General features: G+C 37.9%; 1 protein-coding gene across 3 annotated transcripts in view; it reads right to left on the bottom strand.

Annotated features, from left to right (window-relative positions):
• Positions 1-2,935: 2,935 nt before the first annotated feature.
• The window catches only part of bckdhb (branched chain keto acid dehydrogenase E1 subunit beta), a 44,155-nt gene continuing 35,734 nt past the window's right edge, over positions 2,936-11,356 (bottom strand). Inside the window, exons 10-11 of one of the 3 annotated variants that reach the window (XM_027002226.3) lie at positions 6,413-6,560; positions 2,936-3,268 (exon numbers count right to left, since the gene is read on the bottom strand). In XM_027002226.3, coding sequence (XP_026858027.2) covers positions 6,420-6,560 — 141 coding nt within the window. In that variant the 3' untranslated portion in view covers positions 2,936-3,268; positions 6,413-6,419. Of the gene's footprint in view, positions 3,269-3,971; positions 4,552-6,412; positions 6,561-11,356 lie in introns of those variants that run through there. The other 2 variants (XM_027002217.3, XM_027002237.3) reach the window with 2 other exon arrangements.

Genomic DNA, 11,356 nt, shown 5'->3' with positions numbered 1-11,356 from the left:
AAATGATTCCACTGTGTTAGAGAACTATAGTAAAAAACCTAAACTTTTCAAAGATTTTCCTGCTGCCCATCCTAGTGTCATTTAATAGGAATGGAAGAGGAAAAAGCAATAATCTTTCAAGTCAGACAGCAGTTTGTGATAAATTGCAAAAAGCCGTGTCAACACCAAAACAGCACACCTTCAATGAATTTATTTAGCACTTTTTAATTTAACTTTCTGAATCGGTTATGCAATGTTTTGGTAAATTCAGAATAATTTCCTCAGTTCTGTAGTACAAACCTCTCTCACCCACAAGTCAGAAAACATGACAAAACATTGGACCAATTTCCCATCATTATTCTTTTTGGACCACAGAGTGCAGGGTTTCTATGTGGAAGCAAGAGGAGCTGTGAGAGGAAGCCCCAGGGGAGGGTTTAAAGGCTGAGACGGCACAGTGAGGAAACGAAGCTCCAAAATGAAGTCTAAATTCGCCAGAAGCCCCAGCAGCTCCGGTGCATCCATCCTATACTACAGTATCTAAAATAACTAGTTCCTCTAGGTTTATTGTTGGGTCACACTAGGTTAATACAAGGTTAATAACAAATATCTACTAAGGAAAGCACAAACAAAGGCTATGAATTGTGTTTATAACAGATTCTGCACTTTTTTTTTTAAAAAAAGGACATTTAAGGACAGGAATTCCAAGACATGATTCATTCAGATTTCTTGTATGAATCTAAAAATGATAAAATAAATCATGGTTTCCACCATATGCACTTACTAGTAGGAAACACATTGCGAAATAGTGTGTGTCATGCGGGCCAAACCTAAACATGTAAATCCACTAACAGCTGGATTTCTGAAATCCATTAAAACATCTGTATTCCATTAGAGTAAAGTGATTTACAGTTTATGGGTATGAACCAATATCAATCATGAATTCTGTAGTGGCCCTGTATATAACCTACCCATATAAAAGAAACCACTTGATGAATGAGCATTATAAAGTAATTACATTTGTAGCATAAATGGTAAATTTGCAAACTTCTATGATGCTCTGTGAACTTGCAAGTCTTGCGGACTCAAGCTTTAATTCTTTAAAATCATTAATAATCTAAATTTTGATACAGTAATCCTTTAAAACCAAAATTCTCCCACAATCAGCAAATACATTAAGTACCAAGTAGTCTTTTTTAACAAATTGAAAATATTTATAATATACATATGAACATATACGCGAACTCTCTCAACCAATCACACATCTAACAGCACCATGTCTGCTTGAAAAGTGTTATAACACCATCTTAACCAGAGGTCATCTCCTCTAGCTCGCTGAAGGGAGGGCCCTTTGCTGCCACTGTGGTCTGGGCCATTTTCCCTTCAACCAAAATGACAGATACTATTTTATCTATGTATTTTGTCCATAATTTGCGGTCAAAAGGCTTAAGAGCACAGAGAACCTTCTCAGATGTTTTTATGATGTTAGTAGATACTTTGTGATTAGTGGCTTTGTCTCAGTTTATCTCCTTATGTGGTGGGGGTTAGTTTCTTTATTTGCTTTCTGAGTTTAATTTCAAAGCCACAACCTCCCACTGAAAAAAAACCAAAACAAAACAAAAAACAAAAAAAAACAAAAAAAGATACATGACAAAATGGGGAAGATTCTGAGCATGCACGAGACCATACTACATACATCAAAGATGTGTGTATTCACGTCAGGACAATCATGAACAAAGTAGCATTTTAAATTCTTCTTTCTATGCAAATGCTTTTTGTAAGTGCAGGCCAGCAGCATAAATAGAAAAACCTGTACAGACCTAAAACTGTACATAAGTTTACACACCATAGACATGACCACACAATACCTTATACATGAAGTGCGATTTGATCCCTGACATCAAATATATTACACTGTCCCTGCATCACATGCAGTTTTATAGTGGCAAGGGAAGGTGTCACATACATGTCTACTTACGTTACAACACAGAAGCCCACCTCGTAGAAATGTATGATGGAAGTTCTACATATTCCACACAAGGATGTGCGAGACTGAGTAAAAATGGATTTGCCTTACAGAAGACGTCAAAATATACATGGCAATACATCTGTAGTGCCACGTAAATGGCACAGCCCAAACGAACTGGCCAGTAGGGCAATGTTCTCTAAGCACAAAGATCAAACAGCAGTTAGTCCACAGATCAACTTTCTTAACACATACTTATTGTTTTACAAGTGCATTATAGATGAACCTTCAGTTGCTGATGCAAATTTAAGTTAGTACTATGGACCAATTGAGTATTACAGTTCTGTTATTAATGAACATTATATTCATTCCCATTATATTTGCCACTTAAGAGCAAGTTGGACATCACACAAAAGAGGTCAAGAAATACTCCAAGATTCTCAATGACAGTCTTAAAATGGGGAACATACACTGCATAACTGTTTTGTGTACCTTGAAAATAACATATAAGTATTGTTATGCTAATTCGCAGATGGCAATGATTATTTTCTCTTAACCATTTCAGATGCCTTTATCGAACAGCTTACCTTTTGAATATGTGCAATGGACTTGAACATCAATCCTAAAGAGCTTAACTATTATCTTATTATAAAGTTGCATTTTCATATCCGATCAGTCTCCACCCAGTATGTATAAATCAAGTCTGCTCTCGCCACCCAAAAAAAAAAAACATACAACCATCATAATCTTTTTATATTTGTTAACACATTTTTGATTATAAACAAACATATCTAATAATAGGAAAGGAATAAGCTTTCTGCAGGGAAATAGGGAACTCATGAAGCAGCTTCCATTTTGGTCATACCTTACAGTGTCTATGATGCGAACAAGACAAATTATAAATAACTGAGTAGCACAGTTTGTGTATACTGGTTAAATGCCTTGTTTATGCCTTGCACATCACCAGGGGCAGTCAGAGAAGAATCGGTGGAGTCACATCAGCAGAATTCCTTTAATTTCCTTCGTAAAAACCAGTAATTGTATAATTTCATATATCAGCTTTATAAAATGTGAGAGGGTCACATTCTTAACATCAAAAAAAGGGGAAAACACCACCAATGACAATGAAAGGGCACCCACTGGAGATCTACAAGTTAATGTTCATTCATAGTATAAGAGTCAGTCAACTGCATTCACGAACCCCACAAGTAACAGTCTACCAGTGAACAAGGGAAGCAACCAACTCTGCGATGAATTCATCATGTCCAGATTCTGGAGACGAAAAAGCAGTAGAGAAAGAGTTCCATGTTGAAATGTCTTAAAAGTCTGCAGCAGAAAATAAGGTAAAACATGTACATGCAAGAACCATTACATTGGACATCAGAAACATAACAGCCAGTATATTTCAACAGCTAACAACAGACACTTTAGTGCTGTGATTGATAATGGAATATACCCTGGCGTAGAGCTGGAGTGGAAACCTTCAATCTCTTTTGTCATTTCTGCTCATTCTAATTTAAGTGAAATTACTGGATTGTTCAGAGGGGCTTGGCTCCAGTAAGGATTCCACAGGGGATGTGTGGCATAAAGCAACGGCAAGTCCTGAAAGTCCACTTTTAAGCCATATACATTCAGGGCCAATTAAATGTTTGGGGTGTAGCCATGCAAGAGTGTACTTTTATATGACTTTACATATGATACATATATGTGGAAGTTTGGATATTTTGTAAGAAAATAGTTTAAATTTATATAAGCAGTAAATGTTTAAAACCTGTGGTATCTACTGAGCAACTGTAAATAGTGATCAGTGAAGTCCAAGAAAGAATAACAATGAACTTGGAACCCATGACATTTCTAAGCAAACAAACATCCTCTGAAAAAGTCAAGTTTCAATTAGTGTCATATTTTTGACATTTCTTTGTGAGGACAAGTGTGTGACCAAACTAAACTGTCAGTATAAATTCATAAATCAGTAGCCATTTGAAGATTATCTGCCTAAGTGATTTTCAACACAATGAACTTGTTTAACCAATGTTTAATATAAATTTATTTCAGGATTGGCTATTCTGCCAGGATTGGCTATTCTAATCACAGATGTGATAGTACAAGTACATATTTTCAGCATTACACAAACTTACAATCTTACTAATAAAGTCAAATAAAACTCAAAATATTCATTACAGTTTCCGTCATCAAACAACCTGTATTTTTATTACATTTTAACAGTCAAAAATGAAAAGGAAAAAAAAAACAAAAACATAGTAAATGTTTAGGTACTGGTTATGGTCCAAAAACTGTGCATGCCTTGTACAGTAAGGAAATAAAAGATCAAGGGGGACAGAATCTGGTCTTTCTCCACTTCTGTAATCTTTAAATGTGTGATCCGATCACAGTAGGCTCCTGTGATAAATTTGAGATAACATACAGCATGCAGTGCTTGTTAGTTAAAGAATTGAATTTGGTAGACTGGATGACTAAATATAAAAATGTACAGAATGTGGAGTCCCTAGTTTGGAAAGCCCTACATTACACAATCCATAGCTGTGATGATGTCTGTGATGTGGTATCCATCCGACATTCTCTACCTCCATGATGGACATCTCCTCTGGCTACAGCAAGAAAATTACATGATTCATTCACTCTTCCTAAGGTTTACCTTCACTTGGCTAACTAATGTTAGCCATCTTATATTTAGATAGTTTGGTTTGCTGTTAACTGTTCATTATTATAGATATATAATAAATGAATAATCAGAACAAGAATCACTTATGTTATTAGGCATCATATGTACTCTTTAAAACCACACCGTCAGCATCCATGTTGGTATTATTTGGTTTGACTTCAGAAACCTCCTATGTCGTTGAATTCACAGGAATGAATAGTGTCCAGTGATCGCACACTTTGAATTTCCACTGGCCATAACATACACTATATTGCCAAAAGTATTCACTCGTCTTTTGTGAGCAGTCACAGAAAGAACAGGTTAGAACAGGAAGGGGCCAGCCACAAAATGTTCCCACATACTTGGGAGAATGAAATTGTCCAAAATCTCTTGGTAGGCTGAAGCATTAACCCTTTCACTGGAACTAAGGGGTCAAATCCAACTCCTGAAAAACCCCACACCATAATCCCCCATCCACCAAACTTTACATTTGGCACAATGCACACAGACAAGTACCATTCTCTGGGCAATTGCCAGACCCAGACTCATCCGTTAGATTGCCAGACTGAGAAGCGTGATTAGACACTCCAGAGAACATGTCACCACTGCTCTAGAGTCCAGTGGCGGTGTGCTTCACACCACTGCATCCGACACTTTGCATTGTGATAGTGATGTAAGGCTTGGATGCAGCTGCTCGGCCACGGAAACCCATTCCATGAAGCTCTCTATGTACTGTTCTTGAGCTAATCTGAAGGCCACATGACATTTGTAGGTCTGTAGTGATTGCAGAAAGTTGGCGACCTCTGCACACTATGCACCTCAGCATCTGCTGACCCTGCTCTGTCATTTTATGTGGTCTACCACTTCATGGCTATGTTGCTGTCATTCCCAATCGCTTCCACTTTTTTATAATACCATTGACAGTTGTCTGTGGAATATTTAGTAGCGAAGAAATTGCTTGACTGGACTTGTTGCACAGGTGGCATCCTATCACGTTACTAGGAATTCACTGAGCTCCTGAGAGCGACCTATTCTTTCACAAATGTTTGTAGAAGCAGTCTGCATGCCTAGGTGCTTGGTTTTATACACCTGTGGTCATGGAAGTCATTGGAACAACTGAATTCAAATGATTTGGATGGGTGAGTGAATACTTTTGGCAATATAGTGTATAATCCAGGTACTTTTTTGATTACTAACTGTGAATACTAAGGTTTTGGACACACTAACCATCCCAGAAGTTATATTTTGGCATAGAAGTATGAGATTGTGGATGCAGCCTGACCTTTATTCATTATTGGGCATGCCAGTATGGCAGGACTGCTTCAAGATATTCCATCATTAGCAATCTAGTTCTTTATTATAGATCAGTGGAGGGCATCGACAATTTTCTTAGCTCCTGAGTGTATGTGGCTTGAGAGCAGAGTTCCAAGACTTGCATATGGATTTAATTCACACATCTACTTTGGAATCCCTGCTGCAATGAGATACTTGCAGGCCTGACTGACTCCATCCCCGACACTGGTTTTAATTATGGTTTAACGGCACTCAAAATGATGCAAGCAATTAAATATTGATTAACCCATACAGAGGGAGAAACAAGCAGAGGTGTTATGAATTTAATAATATAACCACTTACAGAGTACAACAATCACTGATATAAAAATAAAATGTATAAACATATATAACTGCAGCCCCAGACCAACGAGCCTTTCAAAAGCTCTTGGAAAAAACTTGTTGAAATATTGTGGATTCAAATAAACAACAACAACAAAAAAACATCTTATTCCTTTTTATATTTTAAACCTTACCTGAGCATTAGTAGTTAATCATTCGTTTTACAGCATCAAAACATTTCCATTTGTCTGGGATGTAGAAGGGTTCGAAAATGTGAGGGAAAGGTGTGTCATATCCACAAACTCTGGTGATGGGTGCTTCCAGGTTTAAGAAACATTCCTCCTGCATAGAAAACCATAACATCATTCAGTCACAACTGCCTGTATAGCATAGGTGTGCTAAGTACATACCTACCTAAATCAGTAGCCAAACAGGACTAGAGGTATACTTAATCCATTGTCAAGGAAGCTACCATATCATTGTTTTTTCTTCTTAGTAATTGTACAGAAAGTCCATGGGGTCATTCCTCTGAGATAAGTGCATGAAAAGCACCTAGTTATAGTGAATCAGGGCGAATAGATTGTGAGGTAATCTTGAAAATGTTTCATAATTCATCCAAGGAGCTTTATCATTTCAGCTTTGTTGTGTAACAATTTGCTTTCAAACCTTATAAAAATCATGGCCCTCTTCACTTCTTTTAAACTAATTCTATCCAAAATGTGGCCAATGTGTCCCTTGTCCTTTAGGAGATAAGTTGCTGAGTCTTTGTCTATGGGGACAGTCCTCATTTCCAGGGACATTGTACAATGTACTCTTTGAATACTCCAGCCACATATCAGTCTAATATTCTTGGTGACAAAGGCCCATTAGATGTAGCTGAAAGCTTTCATGACAAAGGCCCATTAGGTGTAGCTGAAAGCTTTCAAAGATATTTGCACTTGCGATTAGACTCAATGACAATGTACTGTTTGGCACATTTGAGGCATGGGGGTATAGTTTTCTAATCTCCTCCAGTTTGTGTCACATAGACCATGCATGAACCCCTTGGCACAGCAGCTCCTTAGTGTTAGGCAGCTCTTCACTTCCTGCAGTCCAAATGTCAGCCTCCCCACCCTGCCTACTTAATTAGCAGTGATTATGCCTGATGGATGTGGGGCACAGCTGCTAGCGTTCTCTTCCCCTTTACTCATTTCCTTTTTACTGGCAACATGAGTCAAGCCAAAATAGCAGGCTCTCCCTCAGCGCGCACAAAGCTCAACCACAGACAAAAGTAGAACTGTAGTCTGTGGTTGAGCTAATATCTAATGAGGCACAGTGTCACAATTTGGGTTGTTGTTTTGTTTTTTTTTATTGTTTTTTTTGTTTTTTTCTAAGCCAACATTTCAAATGCTGGGTTATTGTCATCAATACCTTCAAGAAGACATTCCTTCAGTGAAAGGCATCTGATAATAAGGCTTCAAATAAATATTCTGTTAGGATGCTGTTCTAAATTTGGTGTGAAATTAATCAGCCACTTCAAAGCTCATCACCTCATGTGCTGGAATGAATTGACTACAGCCTGTAAGTAACTGGACAGTAACAATGTATTTAAGGTAAAAGTATAGAATGCATACTTTAATATATATATTTTTATTGGGTGAAGCACAGAGGAATAATAGCCCTTTTATGCTGAGTGACCTCATTTAATTTTTGATAAATGCAGTATTACCTTTCTGATAAAACCCCATGACCACTGTGTTCTGTGCCCTTAACACTCCAGCTTTTGTCAAGAAGACTTAAGATAAGTCTTGGACTAGTATTATGAAAGCATTAGTTCAATACTGACAGACACTAATTTTTACATTGCAGCTGAAAAATATATACCTCAACAAAAGCAGAATCCTATCAGTCTTTAAAGAATACATAGGTGAGTCCTGTCAAGCCTAGATATTTATGGACACACATTTGGTTTTGGATGAAATGTCAGGCTGCTAGTACAGAATGGCTTTGCTCTATAACATTCTTAAGATGGGAGTGTGCTTTACACAGCATTATCAGAAGATGTGCTCTTCCTCAAATAGCTTGGCAAAGAGCATTTCTCCAGTTCTCTGACTATAATACCAGCCCATGAGCCAGAGGCCAGCTCCAAGATTTGTAGTCAGGTGTCATAAGTCTCAGCTTGGCTCCAAAGCAGATGAAGCTAACCATAATTTAGTATATTTTTAAATAGCTTTTTTTTCCCCCTCACACCTTGGACTATATTTCTTTAATAAAAAGAAGAAATCTATCTAAATCCAGTTACTGGAAAAGAGGACGAGAGACGTTCCTTAAAACCACATTTTTACTCAAATCAGTGTTTATCTACAGGAAATGCATGATTACATGCAATGTACTTTAAATATCAGTATCAAAATATAAGAACAATATAACAACATGGCAGGCAAACATGAATAGTTTTGCATTGAGGATTTGGGTTTAAAAATATGATTTCAGAAGTAAACGCTGCACTCAAAGTTTGTCTCCTGTCAGTAAAGAGCACCCTATGTCAGGGACAGCCACAGATGGGAGATTATTGCAAGTGTAGGGTGACATGGAAATTCCAGTGTTACCAACTATGCAAGCCAAAAAAGACAATTGAGAGCTGTCTCCCTGGGGAGCCCAGAGTCAGATGAGGATAGCTATATTCTGGAACACTCTGTCTGGCATTTTTTTCTTGAATACAATTTAGTGTCTAGAGACCTCACTTGCTGAGACCAAAAAACACTAATTCAGGAAGAGTATAAGATGCAATATTTCAGGTTGATTTTATGCTGAGAAAGGTCTGATTATATATTTAGAGAATGAAAATGTTATTAAAAAGCTCATAACACGACAATTATGTGCTTTATAAAAATCACACCCAATCAAGTTTCAAGTTTGGTTTATTTGTCACAATCTGTGCTATGCTTCAGTATGAGACGATAGGTGTGATCATGTGATCAGGTGTGTTTTCATTTAATAAAATATGTTCCAGCATAAACTTTAGATCAATTGACTGGATTTCTACTTATTTTTACACTACTACAAAGACTTCATGACTACGTTTACAATCATAAACTTACCATGTCAAACTGAATAAATCAAGAAGGGTGCATTTACTTGTTTCCACATGCACGATCCAGAGGAATTCTGATGGGAATCTCTCTGGTGGACTAAGCAGTTGTGATAAGTGAGACTGAGCCAACAGGTCTGTAAATCTCAAACAAAATCACTAAGCATTTTAGAAGCTTTGTCCATAAACAACCAGCTTTAAAAAGACATGCAACTTCCTTACTGGAGCAAAAGAATGGGAAATAACCACACAAAAGATGCACGCCTCCAGCACAAATTATGAGGTGGTCTGTCGGTAATGACAATTATTGCCCTCCATCACCAACGCACAGAGTCAGGGCGTGAAGGGGGTTAACTGACTTTTAGTGGCTGTGTGGAGCAGTGCCGCATGTGCTCAGAAGTAGATGGTTATGGCAAGACCATACAGCATGTGGTATGAATTTAATATTTCCCTAGAACCAGTGGAGCCATTCTGGAATGTACGAGAACCTTTGGTACAGCAATATTTTGGTTGTTTACATGGCTCATTAATATGAGCCACAAGATGAAATGTTTATTGCCCCACCTAAATATTTCTCATTTCTATACCTTCACTGATAAAGATCTTTTCTGACAACTTGAGTGGTCCATAAAATCTGAATCTTATAGTATGGTTGATTCGTAGGCAAGTATGCTATGAATGATTTTTTAGGCATCTAAACCAGAATTTACCACTCCTGCATGTTGTCAGCAGATGCACATAAAGGAAGCAAGTTTCACAAAATACTAACTGTCTCATGAAATGTATCAGAATTTCACCACCCCTCTCTGGCTGCTCCAAACCAACTCGGTTATGTGAGCATAGCTGTTTTCCTCATACACACAGAAGCACGTATGCACACGCACAACCCCCAACATTTATGTCAATCAATGGTTCAAAACACAGATTCAGTAAGGACAGAATGCCTTTGTCCCTCACACAATTCCAACTGCATCATGAGTAGCAGAGGGAGAAATAATAATCCAACTATTCCACTGAGGAGTCCAGGAACAGCCAGATCGACCCAAAAAAATCCCGCTGTTCCAGTCTTGAATCCAGAAATAACAGGACACAGCACTCCCTGGTGCAGGGAATCACTAAGATTCACTGAAAGGAGTGGTGAGGGAATGTCAGGACCAGATATTGCTTTCTATTCTCCACTATTCCAGTGAAGCTACCTGAGAAGAAAGTATCCATGGATAAATATGACACTAACACTACTAAATGAAACAATGAAAACTGCTGGGTTACTGAATCAGAAGCAAGTTCTTCAGGACTGGCAAGTTCATTTTGGACTTGGTGCTCTTGTGCTTATTAATGGTATTATTGTAGACCGAAAAAACTTGACCCTTGAAATGTGGCCCTGCTAAAGGCCTTATTTTTAGCACGTTTCCTGCTCTGTTCTAGTATTTGTACACAAAGCAGGACCATCCTGCTGACTCACTACCCTCACCACCCTGTCACCATTCTGGCAGACATGCCCTCAACCCAGGGCACGCTGCGGTCACTGCTCCCCTCCTCACATACAGTTATGTTCAAACAGGCAAGGAGGATGTTCATATGACATGTTTGCCTGTTCAATGCTTGCAATGCGATCCATTCTGGGTGATTAGCAAGCCTAATAAAATTTCTGCCTTGCTGAAGCAGTTCATGAACTTACAATTTAGCATACACAATTTACTAGTTCTACAGTACCTTTAATCCTATGCTCCAGTGACTAGTCAAATCAAACATCACTAAAAATAAAAATATTGAAACTTGAATGCTCATTTATAGCATATTTCTAATTTGGTTTCTAATATGGTTAATATAACAATAATGAAAATACGTTAAGAGGGAGAAAGATGATTCATAGCCTACTAAAAATGTCACCAACAACTACAGAAAGACTAGAGGAAGAGGAAGAGTGAGAGAGAGACAGCATTAGTGAGAGAGAGACAGAAGAGTGGGTGTGTGAGAGACAAAGACATGAGTGTGTGTGTGTGTGTGTGTGTGTGTGTGTGTGTGTGTGTGTGTGTGTGTGTGTGTGTGTGTGTGTGAGAATGAGAGA

This window comes from Electrophorus electricus, chromosome 14 (genome assembly GCF_041902795.1).
Source record: "Electrophorus electricus isolate QZ-2024a chromosome 14, ASM4190279v1, whole genome shotgun sequence".
Classification (NCBI taxonomy): Eukaryota; Metazoa; Chordata; class Actinopteri; order Gymnotiformes; family Gymnotidae; genus Electrophorus; species Electrophorus electricus.
The sequence above is the reverse complement of the archived record's forward strand: the minus strand, read 5'-3'. Positions and strand labels throughout refer to the sequence as shown.